Source organism: Nicrophorus vespilloides, unplaced genomic scaffold (assembly GCF_001412225.1).
Source record: "Nicrophorus vespilloides isolate i.1.1-1 unplaced genomic scaffold, Nicve_v1.0, whole genome shotgun sequence".
Classification (NCBI taxonomy): domain Eukaryota; kingdom Metazoa; phylum Arthropoda; class Insecta; order Coleoptera; family Silphidae; genus Nicrophorus; species Nicrophorus vespilloides.
The window spans coordinates 333,035-356,656 of NW_017100084.1; the positions used below are offsets into that span (position 1 = coordinate 333,035).

A 23,622-nucleotide genomic window follows, 5' to 3' on the forward strand; every position below is an offset into this window, starting at 1 on the left:
GTCTCCGGTTGCTCTTATTTTCCAATTCCATTAGCCGCAATCTATAATTCAAAATCGCCACCATTTTGCGGCGGCCGCAATAATTTCGTTAAGCAAATTTTTATAACGGCCCTACCCCACCCAGCATCCTCCAGTCCACCTCCCGACTCCTCGCAGTCATCGTCCTTCTTCGTTCCCTTTCCTTTCTACTCCATCCTTTCTTCTCTATCGTCCTCCTCTTCTTCTTTTTTGTTCATACCGTAATGCTACTTTTTTTATTTCCCTTCCATCGTCGATCGCTGCTCGGTTCTCTATTTTATTTTTTTTATACTTGATTGATCGCGTTTCCCTCAGCAGGTATAAAACAAACAATTTCGAGTGATGCTCCTTTCCGCTCCCTTCGTCCTCTCTCTAACAGCAATAAATCATCGAAATTGTCAAGCGAATTCTTATTTCACCTTATTGTCCTCGTATCCTGTCTCGCTCTGTTCTTCTCGATCTGATCCGTGAGGTTGGCTACGGCGATCATCGCGATGACGCCTAATGATGGTGAAGCGAGAAGGATAGGATTGGAAAAGGTGGACAAATCAGTGGGTTATTATTATTGCAACAGTTCAATATCGATTGGTTGTCGGATCAGCGAGACGTTGTCAGGCAACACCCATGCACGCCCATCGTAAACTTACAACAAAATCATCGCCGCGCAGATGACATTTTATATCTGCATGCAGATGTAATACACACGCATATGCATAGCCTTCTTTATTCCAATTCTTCTTCTTTTATTTTTCTAGCACGCTCACCATTATTTCCACAATTACCTCCGCACTAAATTCTCATCTAATGGACTAAAACCTTAGCCGCGGGCTGCAGTTACCATAAAACCGAATCCTGAGGTCGTCTCTCTTATCTCCTCGTCGCTCCTTCCATCAATTAGTTTTCCTTCTTCCAACGTTTCACCTTTTTTCTTTCCTTTTCCACTATATATACACACACACTTATATGGATATATATATTTATTTATATTACTTCTCGATTCCCGTCCTTTATTTTGTGTGCATCTTTACCATTTGTTTTTTTTTATCCATCGTTGCTTTGCTTTAGTCCACCTTCTTGCAATTATTTATTTTTCTTTTACTATCGTCACTTTAAATAAAACCGCGCTCCAATTAATTTTAATTGCATCGATTGTAATAGAGTCCGGATGAAAAACTGGCAGAATTTTAATTGGCTTCCACGGAACGGCCCTACACATCATATTATTGTTTTTGTACGCGCACATCTACACATGTATATCTATATAGACACAAACTTACATATGTCTTTAACAACATCAAATACTTGGCATAAAATTGCCTATTATTAGTACTACAACTTGAAATTATAAGATAATACAACATTTGTATTTACTTGAGAAACGAAATACTTAATTCTTGAAATTAATAGACTAGTTTCTATAAAGTCACCAATCTAAATAATATAAACAAAACACGTTGTTTAACTTTCATTAGCCAAGAATTATAAACATTAAACAATCATTAATTTGGATACGTCTTTGTTAATTAATATAAAATAATTAATTATTAAGTTTATATGGACTTATCTCTATTAATTATGTAATCAAACATATTAAGAATTAGGAATTTTATCATTGTTTCAATCCAATTATCCTCATCAAAAATTGCTTAATTAATAATCACAATTATTGTTACTGCGTTTACATAGAGTTAGTTGGAACGGTAAAACTATCCGAAAAATAAACTGAATTCTCATCTTATAATTATGTAATCAAACATGTTAAGAATTAGGAATTTTATCATTGTTTCAATCCAATTCTTATCCTCATCAAAAATTGCTTAATTAATAATCACAATTATTGTTACTGCGTTTACATAGTTAGTTGTAACGGTAAAACTATCCGAAAAATAAACTGAAATCTCATCTTAATTAATTCCATGATATTATGTAAATGCAGATTATCATTATAAAAAAATCTGTAAAATTCATTTTAAGTAATTTCTATAAATTATTTCTACAAGAATTTAATTACTCTCGATTTTAATTAATATTGATTGAGAGAAGATACCTGAGTATAGAAAAAGAAGAGGAAACATATTTATTGCCACCACGATTAGAAAGTCCAATTAAAATTATCATGGAAGTAACATTAAAAGATTTGTCATGGAAGAAAAAGAAATGATTCTCTTATATTTTATTGAATAATAGAAAATTTGTTAATGAATATATATATACTAGAAAAAAAGGTAATGATAGATGCATATTATATAATGGAAATATCTAATTAATATGAAGCGTTCAGTAACATGAGATGTGTCTACATATTAGATACCGCTTAAAGAATTTTGTAGCACATATATTTGTAATTAATACTCCTTCTCGAGCCTAAGGTTCAAGGTCTACGAATATTACATAATTCAACTTGACTTTAAATCTTATTAAAGAACTATTCATAAAATATTCTATTTACTTTTGTTTGCAAGAAGTTACACCAAAATTCTTGCACTATTACATGAGTAATCCAACAAGTATTATTCGTTTAATTCAATAAGTATTGTAAAGAAAACAAGCTTATATATAAATTTCCTTTTCACTTTACTCCAAATACGTGTACTAATCTAATCAGTTTGTTACGAATAAATTATTACTTTTAGAAAATTGAGAATATTGGACATAGAGGAATATTGTACTATAGTCATTAAATAACCAATTAGCTATGTTAATTATTTCGTCATTAAGATTTTAATATGTTTACGTTAAAGAAGGTTTCTTTTTCTTACTCATCAAAAACATTCATTGTAATAACCATCAACAAGAAATTTATGCGCTTCATATTTTGTAAACAACGTTGTAACATTTCATGGAAACTAAGACAATTCATAGATTTCACTTCACATTTCTACAAATATATAGCATTTATCAATACTCTCTACAATAGATTTTCATTGAAAATACTAACATATTTGAATGAATTTCCACAATTGTATACAATGTGATCTTGTGAATAGTTTAGACAGTGAAATTGTGAAAATATAAATTGAAAATGCGAATAGCTGAGGATTTATAAATATATAAGGAAATGGACTTTCTATTAATAAAGGGAAATCTATTTAGAAAACTTATCACATTCAAATCGGTTTCTATAAATTGTTAGGAAAGTAAAGTTGATAAAGGTTAGGTTGAAAGTAATTAGTAAAGTTTATTTTGAATATTAGAATGTATTTCAATGAACTGGAATATATTTTATACTGATTTTTGTGTAATTAAATTATATGTTTTAATTTAATAAATGCTTGAATTTGTAAATGTTTTCTTTAACGATTGTATTGCAATAACGGTGTTTACTGCAGGTCAACTGTGTAATACAATGTGTTGTTGTACTAGAATCATTGACGTTTATAAAATTGATTACGTTGAAGTTTGCTAGAATGACTATACTGAACATATAATAGTATAGTAGTTCGATGTGTAGTATATATTGGAAGTTAAGAGAATGATCGTTGCGTAGTCCAATTTACAGTTGTGGTAGAGCAGAGGTTCGGTTTTAGAAAGAGGCAGGTCGATTTTTATGTGCCGAAGGTGACCCGAAATGCTCGAAGTACATGCACACAATGAGCCGCAATTGCTGTGGGTATAATGATCTTTAATAAAGTAGGTAGCTGGAAACTGGATTTTTTTTTAAATCCCCAAGCATTTAACCCCGCGACCCGCGCTCTGGAAATGGTACCACATTTACACCAGGAAGAAGTTGCATAAAAATTATGTATGTATAACAAGTGCGCATTCAAATTAGAAACTGGCGTGTACAAGTCGTTATACTTGTTCTCGAAAAAGTACATGTGTCGCAGTAAATCATAATGTTAGTAAATACCAGGAAAACAATTGCTCTAAAGAGGAAGGTATGAAAGACAGAGAGAGAAGACAAGATTTTTAAGAAAAATATAATAAAAAAAACGAATAAGGAGACAAGTAACATAACGCCAACAATAACAACGGAGAAGTAATAATAGTGATGATGATAATGATAATAATAACAATAATAAGTGGAAGAAATGCGAACGGCAGTTTTCGGTGCCTTGTCTTTATTTATATTATATTTTTTTATGGTTAGATGGTCATAACGCCAAAATTACGATCCGGGCAGCGCCAACAATGAGAAGATGGAAATAAAAGAGAATCAATAATGTTTTTACGGTCGTGGGTCCCGGTGATAATAGTTGAAATAAATAAGAGGAAAAATTGTTCCAATTCGACTTTTATAGCCGCGAGCGCATGGGCATTTACATAAAGAACGAATTCGGTTTAGGTCTTATGGAAAATTTTACCCTAAAATATATTCGTTCCGTGATCACGATTACGATCCCGGACGACACAAACAGCCGCTTTATAAAGACTGTCACAAAACTGGTTTCCGTATGAAGAGAAGCGAGGAAAAGGAAGGAAAGACGATGGAGAAGAAGAAGATGATGAAGAAGAAGACGACAACAAGCAGAACAAAACGAAAAAGGACCGAGAGGAGAACAACAAACAACGGCGGAGAACACAGAATAACGCGCGGGTCCATCGAAAGGGGGAGGAGAAGAAGATCGGATAGGTAGGACAGCATCGGGGACAACGAAATGAGGTTCTTATTGGATTCCTCTTTACGCGAGGCCTAAGAGGAATTAATTAGAGACATCAATTATTTATATTAAAATTGTAATACAGCGAGCGTCTTCAGGACGTTACGCAGTCCGATGGGTTTTCAATGATAATGTTGGTTGTTATTTTATTTTCTGTTCTTTTTTTTGTGCAATGCGCAGTGGTTGTTGTTGTTTGTTGTTGATATTCTCTCTCGCGTTGTTTCTCACACGCACGCACGCACTCTGCACACATGGCCAACCCTTTTTGCGATGTAATATTTATGCAGGTTGACCGAAGGCATAACCGGTCAGGGCCACGAAGAAAGGATGAGCATGGTCCCCTTTTGTCATCCTGAAAGGAAACGGACCCTTCAAAGTAGCGCGTAGAAAATTCACTTGACCATCCATCCATATATCGGGCGAGCGAATCCTTTTTCGGCCCACCCCAGTTATCTTCGACGGGCTGGGGCCAGTCGTGGGAAAGGGTGCTTCCACGTTTAAAGTGACCCTTGCGTTAGCGGATTTGACCCTTGGCCCGCCAACCCTTAACGGACTGACCAGAACTGGACATACTAGTTTCTGGTGACACATGCTACACATCATTCGCCGTGAGAACTGCGAAAAGACGTCCAAGACATGTGCGCCCGTTGTTTCGCTGCCCAACCGCTCCGGAAGCGCTGCCCATGCCCATTTTCCCCGTCCCATACCCATATCCATGGGTTCCTTGAGTGGGCCATCGGCGTGGACAATGGCGAATCAGGAAATTACCGTTCCCGCGAACCGGAGCCCGGACGGTGCATGTGACACTTGTATTATTGTAATAACAATTACAGTGATTTACATAACGCGCCGCGCCGTTCTCGGAATCAGACCGAGGGAGGCACAACTGTATAACAAGTGACGATTACAACCTCTGATCTTGAAAGTAAAGAAGCACTTCTAGGTAAATTAGAGCGTAGATCCAGAGGCCCGATTATAGAGTGACCTCTTGACCCGCGATGGCCTCCTCTATCTCTGCACGCTCTCTTACAACATAACAAACTATAACAGCTATTCTTGGATGGATAGCTACGAAGAATTCTGTCATGAAATTTTATTGCGTACTGCTGTACAAAAAAGGCCGGTTGCGTACGTTTTCTTACATGCAATTGTAAATTCTTTCGATGTAATTACGGCAACCTATTATTCGAATTTCTTTTTGAGGAATTTTACTGAATAAAACGCTTGCTGATGATCGCGCATCACCATCATCGTCATCATCATCATCTTAATCATCGACTCTGGTCCTCCGCATACGAATCCCATTCGGATCCTGGCTGGTGATCTTATGCTGTATTGTAGTAGTAGCTGTAGTAAGATGCATCTCGCAAGCAACAACAAATTACCCGGCCTGCAATTAAATGCAAAACACACGCAAAGCGGATCGAACTGGGCAGGGCAAAAACAAAAATGCCAGCAATTAAATTTAAGTGGACTAACGTTTTCTTTCTCCGGCAGATTAATTTCCGTTGAATGGGAACACGTGAACGTACTCCTTAAAATGTATTGCACCCCAGGCAATCCTAATTAATGCCTTTAAATCATTACGACGCAAAAAAAATACGAAACTCGGAGAGAAGACAACTTGATTGATGCTCCGCTATAAATTTCTTACTTGCGTACCATAAACACCTAAAATACAAATAAATAATCAATTACAAAGTACCTATGTTCGTAGTACTTCTGCAAAGTTCATAGAATTGTACTGTTATCTATGCAACACATTCTACATTGATATTGAAGTCTTGATTCTGACCACTTAGGCGCCACCAACTTAGTTATGACATAGGCAACGTTTCAAACATGACCTATAATCGACCAGACAATTTGCGTTCAATACTAGACATGCCAGGCATACAAGGCAAGTTTTAGTAATGAGTATAAGTGTAATGACGGATTTAGTGGTTGATCCCAATATTAGAGGATGGGTGTTTTTACCCATCATAGTGATAACATTTCTGGTCGGTATATTTAGACATTATGTTTCTATTTTGTTATCCTCACAGAAAAAGGTTGAAATCCAGCAACTTCAAGATAGGTAGGTTATAATATTAAAATCCAAAGCATCTTTTATTAAAATTTCCTGTTTAAGTCAAATTATTCTAAGATCCAGAATACTTAGGGAAAATGCAAAGTATATACCCAGGTCATCATTCAATATGCGTAGGCAGTTCTTCAATAACCAGGAGACTGGGTACTTAACACAAAAAAGAGAGCACACTGCTCCAACAATGATGACCGATCCAAATATGATGACAGATATGTTAAAGGGAAATATTACAAATGTAATTCCTATGTTCATAATTGGTGGCTGGATTAACTGGATGTTCTCTGGCTTCATAACAAGTAAATATTTATAATACATATATGAATTCAAATATATATTAATTATAATAAAATTTTAGCCAAAGTACCTTTTCCATTAACTCTTCGTTTTAAACCTATGCTGCAAAGAGGCATTGAGCTTTCTCATCTGGACGCCTCATGGGTATCATCTGCATCTTGGTATTTCTTGAACGTTTTTGGTTTGAGAAGTATTTATGCACTAGTCCTAGGAGAAAATAATGGTAAATATATATATGATAAACTTTTGTATAATTCTAAATGTTCCATTTTAGCTGCTGATCAAAGCAAACAAATGCAAGACCAAATGTCTGGAGCAGCAATGGCTATGCCACCAGATCCAAAAGTTGCATTTAAAGCTGAATGGGAGGCCTTAGAAATTGTTGATCACCAATGGATCTTGCAGGATATAGATAATTCGTTGGTAGATCAATGAAACATACAATGCGCAATTCAAATGTATTGCCAAAAAAAAATATGTATTCATTTAAATGTGAATAGTTGATAATCGTCAACCGTTATAAATAGAATCAATAATCAACTTATGTCGCAAAATAGAATAATTTCAATAAACAGTTCACCTAATTTTCTAATGGATCATCAGATGCCTGTTATTTTACTTTTTTTTAATACAATTCCTCTATAATACAAGTATAATTTATCATTATTCAACATGTTTCCATACGATATTTGAATCTAAAAATATGTTTAAAGCGTCATCTACAATATCAGTATCAATACAATAATCAGTACAATATCAGTATATTACGCTGTTGAACTTTTAATGATTTTTCGCCAATCCTCAATAACATTGAATTATTTAGTGAAGTCTGTAATATGTATCAATATATTATTTAATGTAGGCCTTGACTATTAGGCAAATCATGTGTTGCATTTTCAGAATGCTTAAATGCATATTTTGAAATAGTATCACTATATAGGAAATTAATCTAAGTTCTTTTTATAAAATATGTTGTAACTGGAATAACACATTAGATGTCATAAGGAATATAAAATTAATAAGATGTACATGTCGAGAAATGTGTTTTTCTATCAGCTATATATGTCAACAATGATTCATACACAGGCAATGTTCATGGCCGAATGGATAGTACTGCAACTCATGGTACTAGTATTATGACTGCAACCTATGATATAAGAGCTACGCATTAATGGTTGCGTGTATGCAACTTATATAACACGAAAGTTGCATACGTATGCGAGGCTGGTCACCTTAGAAAGTATACCCATCATATTTTTAACACGGATAATGAGGAGCATGGATCGGAGTGTGGGATTGTGTTGGTTGAAATGTGATTGTAAATAGTCTGAAATAGTCGAGCGATGTTTGCGGGCAAGGATTGCGTTCTCCTTCCCAAGTGGGATTAAAATATTTTGTGGTCTAGTGTTGTTGTTGTTTTGTTTCGGGGGTACCTTCTGGAAGATACAAGAACTTCGGCATTGGTGCAGCATCCGACCTGTTAGGAATCCGGTAGGCGCCCTCTCCCCACTAGTTGCTATGAAGCATCTGTTCGCCTATTATCATCAATTAATATTCGGCCCCCTTTTTCGAAATTCCGCTCGCAGCCATACATTCAGTCATCCTTGTTTATATATTTTTATTATGATATAATCGCATTGCAGAGCGATAACATTTATTAATAGATACGGTCGTACATGTATTTAGACAAGTTTTTTTCTATTTTATTTTCTGTTGCTTGATCTTCTAGTAGTACGCAAAATGTCCTATTCGCAACTGCCCACAGACAATGGTGAGTGTTGAGCATCCCCCTATAGGGGGTAGGCTAGAGAGTAGGTGCTGATCATGAATGTCTCTTAGGGTACGGCTGGTACCAATGCACGTGCTGCCCGTACGGGTACCATATATACTTGGATTTCGTCCGGTACTGCGAGAGCATTGGGCAACAACAGGTGGAAAAGATGGGTTCGATCAAGCGACGAAAAGATCGAAGGAAGCAAAGGCAGTCCATGGAGGTGCTCCTGGGCCTAACGCCTCCACTAGTGCAGATGGAAGCAGCCCCCATGCCGTCCTTGAGGGACCTGGAGAAGTCACCGTTGGAACAAGACAATGCACTCAGCGATGCGGTTTCGGATTTCGAAAGGACGCTGCAGCGCTCCAAAAATAAACTTTCTAATAATTTGCCTGATGTGACAGCTGTATCAGGTAATGAACCGGCTCATTTTCACTAATTGCTCTTTGTTACTTATTTAAATAGGGCAATGCACGGGAATAATAGGAAGTGCACTGGAGCTTAACAATTAGCTTAACTCCCGAGCACGCGCTTGCGCCATCCTCGCTACCAGTTCAGTTTACCTGTTGCTCAAATTCAACATTCAATACGCATTCTTCCTTGGTTACTATGTTTTTTTTTAGTATTCTCTATATCTCCATTAATACTGATTGTCATCTGTTTTATTGCTTCCTCACTCTATGAAATCTGCAACATTCCAATTTTGATAATTACTGATCGGAATCTCACCTTAGCTTCGTAATTTTTTTGTTTTTATCTTTGTTCGATAACGTGTTATGTGATAACATGTTGAGTTATTATTATTTGCAATAAACAGAGCGGAGGCTGCCGGCCGTCTCCTCTATGGGTACATCCGGATCGAGCATGGCAATCTTGCATCCCGCCGGTAATGGCAGCAAAGACTTCGAGCAGGTCGAGTCCTGCGGCCTCAGCCCCGCCGCCCTCCAGAACATCCGGACTCAAATGGCATTGAGCTTAGAGCGCACTAAGGAACTGGAGGAAATGGTCAAAATGGTCCCTTCCTTGCAGGTACTGACCCATTTCATGCATATCTAAACACCTACTTGGTATTCCCCGCACAATTAACAACACAACCCTCAGTTACTTATTCAAAGCTTTCTTTGGAAATAGGTGCAGTTGACGGAACTGAAAGAAGAGAACGAGCAGCTAGTATCGAAGCTGCGCGCCGAGGAGGATTCGAAATTGAACCGTTTTAACTCGAATTATTTATTTAATCATTTCGCAAGGAATCGATCTCATTCGTTTTCTAATGATCCACTTGGCGGGGACAGCAAACAACAACCGCCGCCACCTCCGCCCCCGAGACGCGACTTCGGCGTGATGGCAGGCGTCATTACGAGGAACGTTGGAGTTGGTCATCAAGCACCACACACGAAGACGGTGTCCACCGACACCCAGCCTGAACAGTACACGGATCGGTGGTTTTTGGAGAAAAATAAATTCCTGAACGGGCCGGAAAGTAAACAGAACATCTACACAAGTAAGGCTACACAGACCATCGTACCCAAGGAGAAACGCGAAGCCCACGTGCAAACAACTGATCCAAGGCCAATCTTAAAGGATTTTTCAACCCAAACCGCCGTTAAAGTATTTAGCGACATCGGCGTCAACGCCACAACTAGGACATTAGAGACAGGTATCCAGCATAGTCCGGCCACTCGCACAGTTGCCGTTTCAGATGACACCATCATCGACGCAATCTGCGCGAAATGCAGCGAGCTCGGGAACACCACGTCCACATCCATATCTCTAGCAGCTCTGTCAGTGCCCCGCAGCAAATCATTCCATCTAGGCGAAGCGAAACTGAGCCGCAGCCGGACAATCGGTTGCCAGTATGACCAAGGCTTGTGCATAAACTCCTCCAACAAATCGACCCAATCAGAAATTAAAACGGCATCAAAACAGAGTCAGCACGAATGCACACAATCGAATAAAGGTAGTCAATACGAGAGCAGCTCGCATTCGAAATGTACCGACACGAAGGGCCTGATTGAGATGAAACACAAGTCCGTGGATAATCAGGCGGAGACGGTGGAAGTCGCCTGCAACACGATCAGCGAGGAGGCAGCCAAGAAGGAAGAGTCGGTGACACCGTCCAGAATACCCAGGCCGCAAATACCCACGACACCGGTGGAAAATAGAAAGTTCAAACGGCAGGATACTTACACGAAAATACCGGCCGTCCCAGACAAATCACCAGTAGGGTAAGTTTCATTGATTTCTTTTCACGTTTATTTCGTCGCGTTTCTTTTTTCGTTGACGGGGTGGGCGAGGGTTGGTGTGCTAATTAGAGTAAGGTCATGGGTATACAAACATTTCGCGAGCGCGCATGCCCTAGCCCAGACATCAATAAGAGATCAAAACAAAGCTAGTCGCTTTACCAGTCCTGGGACAAACGTGCATTTTGCTTCCCCTATGTGGACTTAATTTAGCGGCAATCGTGTTACCGGATGTTCGGTTCCTTTCAGGAGGATGGACTCACGTACATGCGGCAAGACATACTGTATACGAGGTATTTATAAATCCGATTGTCAGGACGCGACTTTTTTAAATTTGTACACATACATCTCTATATAAATACATCCTCAAAAAGAAAAGACGACCGCCGTGTGTAATAATTAATGTATTTATAACTTTCTCCTCCAGACTCAGTGCATTAGAATTGGTGCCGACGAAAACAATCGCATCCGACGTAACTATTTTCTCCGAGAAGGTCAGCCCGAAATACCAACAGGCTGAGTCTTCCGCCAAAAATGATGAACTGGAAGACAAGAATCAACCCTCGGTCTCGGAGAACTCACTATGCCAACCGCCCAGCTTAAGGAAAAAGTAACTATTACACTTTCTCTTAACGATCTACTGTTTATTTACACCTACGACACACATGATCTAAACAAAATAAACACAATCAATTTTTCTTTGATTCTGACATTGTTAATTTTTTACATTCAACACGTAATCAACAACATTCATTGATTAAATTATTATAAAAAAAAAATTAACTCTTGTCTTTTAAATATTTCGAAAATCTTTTGAATTCACAAAATATCTATCTTATCAACTTTAGATACACCTTACAGCACTTAGTTTAATCTTTTTTTTTTATCAATATACGTCCTGTCGTTGCATTCTTTAATAGAAAATTACTTTCTTACACACTCAGTATTTCCGCTTTCCATATAAATGCAATATTACATAAGCACAATTTTAGTTGCCTTATAATTCTTATGCTTTAGTAGCTTGAAAATGAGCAAGTGATAAAAACATTTACTTCGAATTCTATAGTATATTCAATTTACAAATCGTCGGGATGAGCGTTATTAAAAAATACCTTTTTATGATTCACTACTATCTAATTCATGTGACCTCTCCAAAAATTAGTTGGTATTAACAATACTCCTTTCAAAGATGGAATGGATTATAATAGATTAATATATCCTACGGAAAACACGATTTCAATATCTTTCCGTATCTATAAAGTAAAGAAAAGCAGTGAAAACTGCAGTAGTAATAATATTTTGTTTACATTCTACAAATATCCGTTTTAATTTCTATTGATACAAATATACGACAAATAGCAAACATTTGCTTATAATAAAGAAGTTTATGATCATTGTAAAGTAAATAACTTCCATATTTGTTCCGTATAGTAAATTAGATTTGGTACGTGCATACAAGTCGCAAATTGTTTAGCGTATTTATTTAATAAACACACTGTGCCTAAATGAAAAACAAAACAACGCTTTCAACTGTTTCTAGATTTCTAGTATATCTACACTATTTTCACAGATAATTTTGCTTTTGTCTATATATAATGTTTTTAATTATTATCAACAAATTTGTTCTTGATTATTTGTTATATATTTTTACCATTTTACCTTTTTATTTATAAATTATGTAATTTCGCAATTGTGCTTCTTTTAATTGGTACAAAATAAAATCTTTTGCATTACTGTAATATGGTTAGATTTGATATTTTAATTAATTTCGTTTTAGATCATCGCCAAGCCGTGAAATGCAAGCTGCATTGAAAGTGCTGAACGATTCGATTCAAAAGAAGGGCAAAGACACGCGGGGACATTTAAAAAACGCATTCGCCATCATCCAGACAGAATGGTTCAAGGTGTCGAGCATTGTGGATGCGGACCCCGCAGATGTGGAGGATTACCTGGACTGTTTCGAAGACATATCATCAGCCCTTCTCGAGTATATCGTTAACATGGTAGACGCGAGCGGCAATACGGCTATGCACTACGCTGTGTCGCACGGCAACTTCGACGTCGTGTCGATACTTTTGGATTCAAAAGTATGCGACATCGACAAGCAAAACACAGCAGGCTATACCAGCGTGATGCTGGTATCCTTAGCTGAGGTGAGATCGAAGACACATGCAACTGTCGTCCGAAAGCTGTTTTCGTTGGCGGATGTAAACATCAGGGCAACACAACACGGACAAACCGCTTTGATGTTGGCTGTGAGCCATGGCCGAGTCGACATGGTCTCATTGCTCCTTGATGCAGGTGCTGATATAAATATACGTGATGATGACGGAAGCACAGCACTGATGTGCGCCGCGGAACACGGCCACATTGATATCGTAAAGCTCTTCCTCAGCCATCCCGACTGTGACTCATCCATTGCAGATGTCGTAAGTATACACAATGATTCACTTGGTGTTGTTGTTCTAAGGTGGTTCTTATACTCTATTAGGACGGCAGCAGTGCATTGAAGATCGCTATGGAGGCAGGTCACCGTAACATCGGTATCCTGCTATACGCGCACGAAAGGAACATCCATGGAGGAGCACCCCTCAGGCCAAAGAAGTCGAAATCCGCGAGCCCCAAGACGCCCTCTTCCCCGCTCCTCCAACACAGCGGTAACCGCTCTTTACCCATCACCAAGACTAACTACTAACTATGAATAGAATAGAAGACCCGTTTCCATTCTAACTGTGGACCATCCGACGAGAATACTTGCTCCATATTTATTATGCCAGTTCCAACGAACTCAACATATATATATCTACATATATCTAAATCCGTACTTATCTCCACTACTTTTTTATACATATATATATCATATACACCTTTGAAAACTGAACCTTTTATATAAATATATTTATAAACGTTAATGTTTGAAGTACATTCCAGAGTTACGACTAACAAGTTAATAATAATAATTTATTAATCAAAATAACGACAAATAATGATTTGTTCTTGTTTTATCATTTGATGTATGAAAAGCGTTATGAATAACAATAATATTAAAGAAGTCAAAAGTTTGTGATACAATCTCAATAAAAGAGAGGGTGCGTAGGCGTATAACAATAAGATCATGGCGTTTCCATCTCCACGCAAATAGAACAAAAATATATCATCATTCAGATTAGACATGTAGATCTATAGAAATCACAAACTTAAGTGAAACAATTGTAAATTTATATAATAATATAACGTAATTTATTCAGACCTTAACATCTCTTTCTTTACCGTTTCAAGTTTACAGTGTAAAATTGACTATAATAAAGTAACATGAAGAATTAAATTAAAGCAGCTGCTGGTGTCTGATTATTCTGCGTCGTGCAGCGGAGCGTCCTCCCGATCCTTCTTTCTTTTACATCTTGGACACGGCTTCAGAGAGTCCTGGCACGTCTTATGAAATACTCCACTGCACAAGTTACACTAAGAAATAAACAATGAATTAATTCGTAATACAATTATAGAATTTCGTTGTTACCCTGTATACATTTCTAGTGTCAAATGGGAAAAGCGGTTTCGATAGGTTACATATTTCGCATAAGAAACCTTTCTGACTGCACAACCAACAATTTAAGACATGATCTGTTCCGAATTGTACCACCTTCGCTAGCTGTTCGGCCAAAGACCCATCCTTTACCTGCATCAGATCCTATAAACGTAAACAGATTTAAAATTCTGCAATCTCAGTTTTATGTAATCGCTTTTACCGATATGGAATATTGATGTATGTGCTCATACATATACTCTCTGGGCCACATCTGCTTCTGAAGCTCCTCAATGATCGGCTCACGGCACGTGTACAAATATGCGCGTAAATAATTGAGCTGGTTCCTCAGTATCTGGAGCTTTGCCATTTCTTCAACTGCTGTATAAATGTACGGATTTGCTGTTTTAAAGTCTATTACTGGATGATCCTTAATTTCTTCGATGTACTTCAAAGCCTTCTCGGATACTTGATATACTTTGAAATCCCAATTGTGTATTATCCTGGCCGGTATAGGAATCTCGTCCTTAGATATGCATGTTCCACAGAAATATTCGCCAGTCAATGCGCAAACACTACAATTATAGTTGATTATTAGTATTATTCACAAAACAAATTCGTTATATTATTAAATAATACGGTAGTCAAATACATAATACTAACTATGATTTTACAACAAAGGAAATATCGTCCTTGCAAGTCGCACATTTGTAATCTTGATTATCCAAACCCAACTCCTTAGCAATGACGGAAACGTTGTTCGCCAAAATCAAAGGTTGGTTTCTGGGCGGCGGAACATCTTTAACAACAATCGGCTGAGGTTCCTGAGGCTTCTCCGTTGAAGACTCCAGTTTCTGCCAAACTTCCCGAAAATCTGGAGTACGTATATGTGTCCCAGCCAACATATTATAACTATTTTCCACTAAAGCGTTGAAGCTATGCTCCATGGATTTGGCATTATCCAATGGTTCTGTGGGCTCAGTTTTCTCCGATTCCGTATTGTTCTCATCGAAGGACCAGCCCGTTTGGCGATTCAGAGAGTTTCCTTGAGCAGCGGCTTGCCCGCTCTGGTCCTCACTTTCCGATTCGCTTGGAGTGCTTAATTTCTCAGGTACCATTTGATTATCCTCCCTCTCGCGTTTTTGCGAATGCTTTGCTAAAATGATTTTCAAAGCTTCATCTTCATTTAAATGGATCATCTGCCCAATCCCTGAGCTCTGTGACATCAATGAAGTTATTGAAGATGTTTCAGAGTTAGCAGAGCTTGTTGCTTGCATCGACTGGGCTACATCCACACCTGATGATATCTAAGAAAACAAAATTTTACTTGTGTTTAATAATAAATTTTTGTATACATACTGGACAAGTTCTCAGTGTTGGAGACCATATTCCTGCCAACAAAAGTGTTGGTACAGGCCATGAATTCAATAAACTATTATTATAAGGCAACTCTAAATCGATGCTTTCGATGCCTTCAATATACTTTTGTGCAACCTCCAGTTCATCTATATCACGGATATAAGCAAATGTATTGTAATAAGACTTTAAAGCACTTGGGTTTTGTCTAATTGTCATTAAATATGAAGAAAGCAGTGCCTCGTTCAGAGAGAGCCTGATCCATGCCCGACAGTGTCCTATATCAGTGGTAATTTGCTTTAGCTGTTGGATCTGCTCAATGCTCTCTCTGTGCAAGATGATCAGCAGAGGTGACCAAAAATTTGGTTCTGGTCTTTGGTCAACATCTGATATTGCTTTTCTGAACCGATGAGCAATAGAATCCTTTAAACCGTGCAAGAAGATTGCTTCTATAACTGAACATAAGTTGTTCTTGGCCTCCAGGCTGTCTCCTTCTTCTATACTGCATAATTGTATATCTTTCACAGTCTCAGAAAGCTGAGTAGTAATTGAACTTTTGATTGCACTTTGCCTACTATTATTTGTGGCTTTCACAGATTTCATAAACGCTTGCATCTTAGCATACTCATTGCTATGTATTGTCCTTGTTTAGGCACACTTTTATTTAAAAACAACACATCACTATGACAGTAGTATTACAAATGTTATTGTCTACTTTGACAGATCAGATGACAACCTAGGTTAATCTAATCTATATCAACTCAACAAATTTGACTATATTCTTCAATAACAAATTAAAACTCTGATTCACTAATTGGTAAGTAAGTTTATTTGTAAATTAGATTTCGGTTTATTTAAAATTTATATTAAACCTAGGATTACTTTAATCCCAAGTCGAGTTGATATAAATGTTAAATGTCAAACTCAGTTGTAATTTACTTTCAAAGGGTGTTGTTGTTTTTAGTTTTCGGAAGTAGGAAGCAAATAAACAGAGGAGGAAAACCGAATTATGGTAATAGCACATCGCCTACGAATAGATCAGTGCCTGCAATAAGAAAGCCAATCCAGAACTATAGTATATCCACTAGAAAATAACAAATACAATAGGGTTTTGACAGCTGCCAGCTCATCTGAATTTAAAAGCTCTAGTATTTATTTTAATGATTTAATCAGTAAGAAACATGTCCTTTGAGAGTGGAAGTATTAGTTCAGAATCCTCTCAAGCTTTCATTGAGATACTACAAAATGATTTTAAGAATTTGTCACTTGAAACGAAGAAGAAGTATCCACAAATTAAAGAGGTAATATTAATGTTCCCCTTGGGACTGTGGACAATCCCATTTCAATTACATTCTGTTTATAGTCATGTGAAGAAGCTATAGTCAAACTGAGGGGTTCCACCTCAGCCCCACAAACACCCATTTATTATGTAATCAATCAAATCATATATCCTTTGGTCCAGGGATGTGAGTCAAAGGATATGAAAATTATCAGAGTAAGTTTAACTTAATTACAATGCCTAGATCCAATACTGATATTGCTTTATTGATGCAGTGCTGTTTGCAAATTATGCAAAGATTAATTACACAGCAAGTAGTGGATTCAAAAGGTGCCCGATATATAACTGATACACTTTGGATGTTAATGGAAGCTGGCATAGAGGAAGTTAAAGTTTTGCAATCAGTTACATTATTATTGACTACAAATTCTGTGGTTCATGGAGATACATTGGCTAGGGTAAGTAGACTTATCATCACCTTTTTTAATTGGAGTGATAAAAATAAAAACACAAGCAATTTCATAAAGTTGATTTGTTCTTTCAGACGTTAGTTTTATGTTTTCGATTGCATTTTGCGAAAAATTCGACAACGATAAATACCGCTGGTGCCACTGTAAGGCAATTAGTGTCTTTAGTATTTGAGAGAGTAGTTGCTGAGGATGAGTACCTATCGAAGAGCGAGAACCCTCCTGCAACGAGGCAAGTGAACTTGGAGGAGTTGAAAGTCGCAAGTGGTGTGCCGCCAAAAGGTCTGTCTGCTTGCGCTGCGGACGCATTTCTGTTGTTTCAAGATTTAGTTCAACTGGTCAATGCAGATCAACCCTATTGGTTGCAAGGTATGACAGAAATGACAAGAACGTTCGGACTGGAGCTATTGGAATCCGTGCTCACGCAATTCTCGGTTGTATTTTTCAAGAACGCAGAGTTTAGCTTTTTGCTGAAAGAGCGTGTTTGCGCGTTGGTCATCAAACTGTTCTCGCCAAACATTAAATACCGTAGCACGATACCTGCAAGCGTTCAGCAAGCGACACCTTTCGACAAGCCTTATTTTCCTATTAGCATGAGGCTATTACGAGTAGTTTCTATATTGATACAAAAGTATCACGTGCTGTTGGTTACGGAATGCGAAATATTCCTGTCTTTGATCGTTAAGTTTCTGGATCCCGATAAACCTAGCTGGCAACGTGCGCTCGCCTTGGAGGTGTTACATAAGATGACCATACAACCGAAACTGTTGAATTCCTTTTGCGAGTTCTACGATTTAAAGAAACACACAACGAGTATTTTTCAAGACATCGTAAATTCGCTAGGAGCTTATGTGCAGTCGCTGTTTGTGCCCGCGCAACTACAAGCAGGAACACGTAATATCAAACACTTTTCTGTAAAAATCCCGTATTAAATGTAGACATTTTTCAGTTCCTATGGCGCCGGGTCAGGCACCTCAATATTTAGCTGGAGTACAACCTGTGCAAGGACTATCGTCTCAAGCAGGATTTTTATCCAGAGGCATCATGTTACCAATAGTTGTAAATTTCCAGACTGGACAATCAAAATCTTTATAGTAAGTTAACTTTCTATCTTTAAATTGAAATTACTAATTATTAACATTTGCTCAGTTTGGAAATGTTGGACAAAATCGAGCCACCTATGATTCCCGATGGTTATGGTATTTCTATCGCGTACGCATGTTTATTAGAAATAATCAGATCTCTGCAAATTAGTATTGATAAGCAAATAGTTGATGAGACTGATGAGAAGGTCGATGGAAAGCCTGACAATAAAGACAATATTGAATTGCATTGCCAATTAATTAATTCGAGCTGGTGCGGTCTGCTGGCAGCGCTTAGTCCTTTGATGGAAGCCAGCACAGACGAAGGTATTACAGAAAACATATTGAAGTCTATGCAGACATACGGAGCTTTATGTGGCTACCTGAATTTGCAAACGCCTCGCGATGCTTTCATAACAGCAATATGCAAATCGTCATTACCGCCACATTACGCCCTAACAGTTCTGAACGCTGTTACTCCAGGTGCTCCGTTAAGAGCACACAATGACATTAACACACAGTTCTTGAATCAGTGTGCTGAGACGGATTACCGTCAGCAAATTGTAGCTGTAGGAACACCTTTGCCAACCTCAACGATACCGAACGGCGCTCAGCAAGGGCCGGTTATGTTAACTGCGAAGAATTTGCATTCAATGCGGGCTCTGTTGAATTTGGCGCATTGTCATGGTAGCATTCTAGGATCCTCATGGCATTTGGTTCTTACAACTTTGCAACATCTGGTTTGGATCTTAGGACTGAAACCATCCACCGGTGGCAGCTTAAAAGTCGGTAGAATAATCGATACCAATAATGTTATCACAACGCATGTGATGTCCGACCTCCCAGTGTTGTCGACAATGTTAAGCAGACTATTCGAATCCAGCCAGTATTTGGATGATGTCGCATTGCATCATCTCATAAACGCCCTATGCAAGTTATCACAAGAGGCTATGGAATTAGCTTACACGAATCGCGAACCGTCGCTTTTCGCAGTCGCGAAACTTCTGGAGACTGGGATTGTGAATATGAATAGGATCGAGGTGCTGTGGAGACCTTTGACCAATCACCTTCTCGAAGTGTGCCATCATCCGCACATGAGGATGAGAGAATGGGGCGTTGAAGCAATAACCTATTTAGTGAAAGCCGCGCTACTCTTCAAGCACGAGATTCCACTAAGGGAGAATCAAAAGTTGCAAACGCTTTTGATAGGTCCATTGGCTGAGCTCTCTTCAGTACCGCACGGGGATGTCCGCCAAAGACAATTAGAGTGCGTTCTAGATATTTTACACGTGGCCGGCGAGACCTTATCCCACGGCTGGCCATTAGTATTAGGTATCATCGGAGCTGTATCTGATCATCATGGGTAAGCAAACGACTTTATACAAACAAATTGATAAATTATTAAATTACATTATTTTGAAAACAGCGAGAATTTGATTCGCATTGCTTTTCAATGCCTTCAATTAGTTATAACCGATTTTTTGCCAGTGATGCCTTGGCGATGTCTGCCTTTATGCGTTGACACTGTGACCAAGTTTGGTTCGCAGATGCAGGAATTGAATATTTCTTTGACAGCCGTAGGACTGATGGTACGTTTGAAACAATCAATACAAAGTCATCTCTAAATTCGTGTTTCTCGTTTTAGTGGAACATATCAGATTATTTTCACCAGAACCAAGCTAAGTTGAGCCAAATATTTAGCGAAGATGTGAATGTGTTCCCCGAATTCCCCGGTACATTGAACGTACCCAATTTTGATAAGCTGTGGATGTGTTTGTATGGTAGATTGGGAGATCTATGCGTGGATACTAGGCCTGCAGTCAGGAAATCAGCAAGTCAGACACTGTTTTCGACAATAAGTGCGCATGGTTCATTACTTAAGCATTCAACTTGGCAGGCCGTTCTATGGCAAGTATTGTTCCCCTTGTTGGACAAGGTGCATATGCATTCGCGGTCGGCGAGCAGTGAGAAGGTTGATACGGGAGCTAACATTTTGATCCACCATACAAGGAACACTGCTCAGAAACAATGGGCCGAGACTCAGGTTTTGACTTTATCTGGTGTCGCGAGAGTTTTTAACACAAAGAGGCAGTTACTGCAAGCGTTGGGTGATTTTCCGCGTGCGTGGTCTGTACTTTTGAACTTCATCGAGAATTCAGCACTTGCTAAAAATAACGAAGTGTCTTTTGCTGCATTGAAATCGTTCCAGGAAATTTTGTACCTAAACAAGAACCCGTCGGCGGAGAACAAGGGTGCCGCGGTGGAGGATAAGGACATTTGGGCAATAGCGTGGCGCGTCTGGGTTAAGATCGGAACGGAGATCACGTTGCCATTAATTGAAAACGTACCCGGTGAGGATGCGTACCTCCCGAGCCAGTCTTTTCTCACTGCACTTGTCCAAATCTTCCCAAGTGTTTTTCAACATGTTAAGAGTGGTTTCGAGGTGAGCGATTTGGATAACCTATGCCGCGTTCTTACCAATGCGGTCAGCATACCGGTTTACGGCGAGAGCAGTCAATACATGGTTTCCACTACTAGCGAATTTAACTTGACTACTTTGCACGATGGTTCATTACAAGCTGTGGAACTAGTGCAGAAGGAGGCCGTGGCCAGGAATCAGTTTAATATGTTGCCCGGTATTTTCAAGCAGCTCCTTAGCTTCTCTAAATTCAGTTGCTACCCTCCGACGAGTACCAAGCAGGAGATGAGAGCGTCTCCAGATTGGCTGACAATGAATTATATTCCTTTCGGGGAAAAGGCCTTGACGTCCGCCGTGGCTTTATACGAGACTACAGCTGACAATGAAGAAGTCATTTACAGTAACGTTCTTAGAGATATTATAGCCAGTCTGCACGTGCCGTTGTCCTTGAAATACGGTTGTCCATCAAGCAGCACGTGGAAACTGGCTGCGAATAGCTTCATCAATGTGCTTAAAGTTGGATTGCCGGTGACGAGAAATCTGAATAACACGACTATGAACGATATGTGGGACCAACTTGCTACTACCCTGAATGAATTTCTGTTCCCAAAGATGTGTGCTCCAGCAGATAGGGGATTGGATGAAATAGTTTCAGACGAGGCTACTGATTGCCAATTAATCGAGATCATGCGTTCTCAAGTATTACCATATTCTGGCAGTATTCCTCGAGAGTTTATCCTTAAAATCGTCGTGTTGCTCAACCGGGGTTCCATCCATTCTGCGACCAATGCCAACATGGATTCTGAGACGGAGTTGACGCTGCGTGAAGAGTTTGCGAAGACCTGTTTCGAAACTCTCCTGCAGTTTTCCTTGGTCGACGAGGAATCACAGTCTTCTCTTTTCAATGGTACTGACGCCACGGACAACGGTATCGCCGGCAAGCTTGCTGTGACAGCACTTCTACACAGGTTCCAAGAGGTCCTCAAGAAGTACATAGACGATGAGAAGCAGAGCGGGAAATGCCCACTTCCAAGGTATACCTTTATAAACATTACACGAACGTAGCTTCATAAGCTATGAATACATTATTAGTATGGACGTACAACATTTAGCAATCTCTGGTTTAAGTTCTTGCACTTTGTATGTCACTTGTACTGTACAACTCTGATTTTATTATGGTTCATTACCCCATAATAAATTTGGTTGCTATGCGTTGAAAATACCATGGAAACCATTCCACAAAATCAATATATTTAGTCTCGCCATTTTATCAAGTAATAATAGTAAAAAATCAATATAACTAGCATCAACTCTTGATTAAAGTATTTAAGTTTTAATTTTCTAAACAAACTCAAAGATTTAAGTTGTTTCGCAATAATTAATATCATTTTTAATTCACGTTGGACAAAAATATTAATGATTCATTGACATTATGATTAAACTAAAATAATTTAGGAGAAAAGTTAAAAGAATATAAAATCAGATTAATTGAAAAAATAATATTCATCAAAGTTATTAATTCGTTGCTTTGCGTCAGGTACAGATTATCAGAAATATCGTTCGTCCTGAAAGCCATAACAACCGTGATCATTTCGATGAAGAAAGCGACGGTCAACAAAGGTAATAAAAGCATACACGTTGTATCTTCTCTATACTTATGTGTCTATTTTTCTTTATTATTTGCTTTCTCTACCCTCTTTGGAAAAGACGATGCTGCTTGGGAGCAACTGATCTCGCTGTACCCATATTTAGTGGAATGCACGACGACAACATCAACGCAGGTGTCGAGGCCATTACGAGAAGCTCTACTCCAATTCTGTGATCTACTGCAACCTCCGAACCAAAATTCGAAGCTTTCGAACGGTAATTAGAGTTTGGTTGACGAAATGATTTCCCACCCCCCTTACTTCGTTACAGTGTTCTGTTGGCATTCCGGATTTATTATATTAATACTATATTATTAGCGTTAGTTAATATAGCAATATATTATTATATTCTCTATTTTCTGTTTATGAATGTGATAAGTTTGGAGTGTGTATTGTTATTGAAGCTATGTAACGTTCGTTATAGTGCGAGTAGATCACTACGTTTTTATTACTTATTTTATTATTATTATTTTGTTAGGTTTTATGTGATTTATTTATTAAAAGATTTAAATGAATAGATGGTTTTTCATTTTACTCTGATTTCTTTTCCTTTTTAGTTATTTTGTTGATCTCTATATTCTCTTTCTATCTCTATATTTTTGTTGATGTTGTGGGAGGCTCGTTTCTGTTACCTGCTTTGTCCATTTATTACAGTGTGTTTCAGATAAAACATCCCATTATTGGCATCGGGATTGTACTCTGCTTCGCTTCAGACAAGTACTATTAAATGCAGTATTTCATGACTCAAAGCTAACATTTTGGCGAAGAATTTTATTTTTCTCAGTTTTATCAACAACGCCTGCAAATTTATATATTTTTTTATAATAAAACACAAAA

At 38.2% G+C, this 23,622-nt stretch overlaps 4 protein-coding genes across 6 annotated transcripts; 3 read left to right on the forward strand and 1 right to left on the reverse strand.

Moving 5' to 3' along the window:
- The first annotated feature begins 6,457 nt into the window (after window positions 1-6,457).
- LOC108567066 (ER membrane protein complex subunit 3) lies at window positions 6,458-7,598 on the forward strand. The gene is made up of 4 exons (XM_017927274.1): window positions 6,458-6,696; window positions 6,751-7,004; window positions 7,064-7,225; window positions 7,277-7,598. The coding sequence occupies exons 1-4, from the start codon at window positions 6,533-6,535 to the stop codon at window positions 7,435-7,437; spliced, it is 741 nt and encodes a 246-aa protein (XP_017782763.1). The 5' UTR covers window positions 6,458-6,532; the 3' UTR covers window positions 7,438-7,598.
- Window positions 7,599-8,231: 633 nt separating this feature from the next.
- LOC108567083 (KN motif and ankyrin repeat domain-containing protein 2) lies at window positions 8,232-14,140 on the forward strand. 2 transcript variants are annotated; one of them, XM_017927331.1, is made up of 8 exons: window positions 8,232-8,493; window positions 8,732-8,773; window positions 8,842-9,186; window positions 9,591-9,802; window positions 9,905-10,998; window positions 11,441-11,623; window positions 12,791-13,442; window positions 13,505-14,140. In XM_017927331.1, the coding sequence occupies exons 2-8, from the start codon at window positions 8,743-8,745 to the stop codon at window positions 13,706-13,708; spliced, it is 2,721 nt and encodes a 906-aa protein (XP_017782820.1). In that variant the 5' UTR covers window positions 8,232-8,493; window positions 8,732-8,742; the 3' UTR covers window positions 13,709-14,140. The 2 variants fall into 2 exon arrangements, with proteins under 2 accessions (XP_017782820.1, XP_017782821.1); XM_017927332.1 differs by having other exon boundaries at window positions 8,735-8,773.
- Window positions 14,141-14,234: 94 nt separating this feature from the next.
- LOC108567084 (pleckstrin homology domain-containing family M member 1) lies at window positions 14,235-16,599 on the reverse strand. The gene is made up of 5 exons (XM_017927333.1): window positions 15,896-16,599; window positions 15,200-15,843; window positions 14,760-15,111; window positions 14,531-14,701; window positions 14,235-14,475 (listed from the first exon to the last, which is right to left on the reverse strand). The coding sequence occupies exons 1-5, from the start codon at window positions 16,505-16,507 to the stop codon at window positions 14,362-14,364; spliced, it is 1,893 nt and encodes a 630-aa protein (XP_017782822.1). The 5' UTR covers window positions 16,508-16,599; the 3' UTR covers window positions 14,235-14,361.
- A 207-nt stretch (window positions 16,600-16,806) lies between these two features.
- LOC108567085 (protein MON2 homolog) lies at window positions 16,807-23,296 on the forward strand. Of its 2 annotated transcripts, none has more exons than XM_017927334.1 (10): window positions 16,807-17,193; window positions 17,256-17,387; window positions 17,447-17,629; window positions 17,716-18,532; window positions 18,588-18,732; window positions 18,788-20,083; window positions 20,147-20,309; window positions 20,366-22,173; window positions 22,677-22,759; window positions 22,847-23,296. In XM_017927334.1, the coding sequence occupies exons 1-10, from the start codon at window positions 17,074-17,076 to the stop codon at window positions 23,008-23,010; spliced, it is 4,911 nt and encodes a 1,636-aa protein (XP_017782823.1). In that variant the 5' UTR covers window positions 16,807-17,073; the 3' UTR covers window positions 23,011-23,296. The 2 variants fall into 2 exon arrangements, with proteins under 2 accessions (XP_017782823.1, XP_017782824.1); XM_017927335.1 differs by having other exon boundaries at window positions 22,683-22,759.
- Window positions 23,297-23,622: the final 326 nt, after the last annotated feature.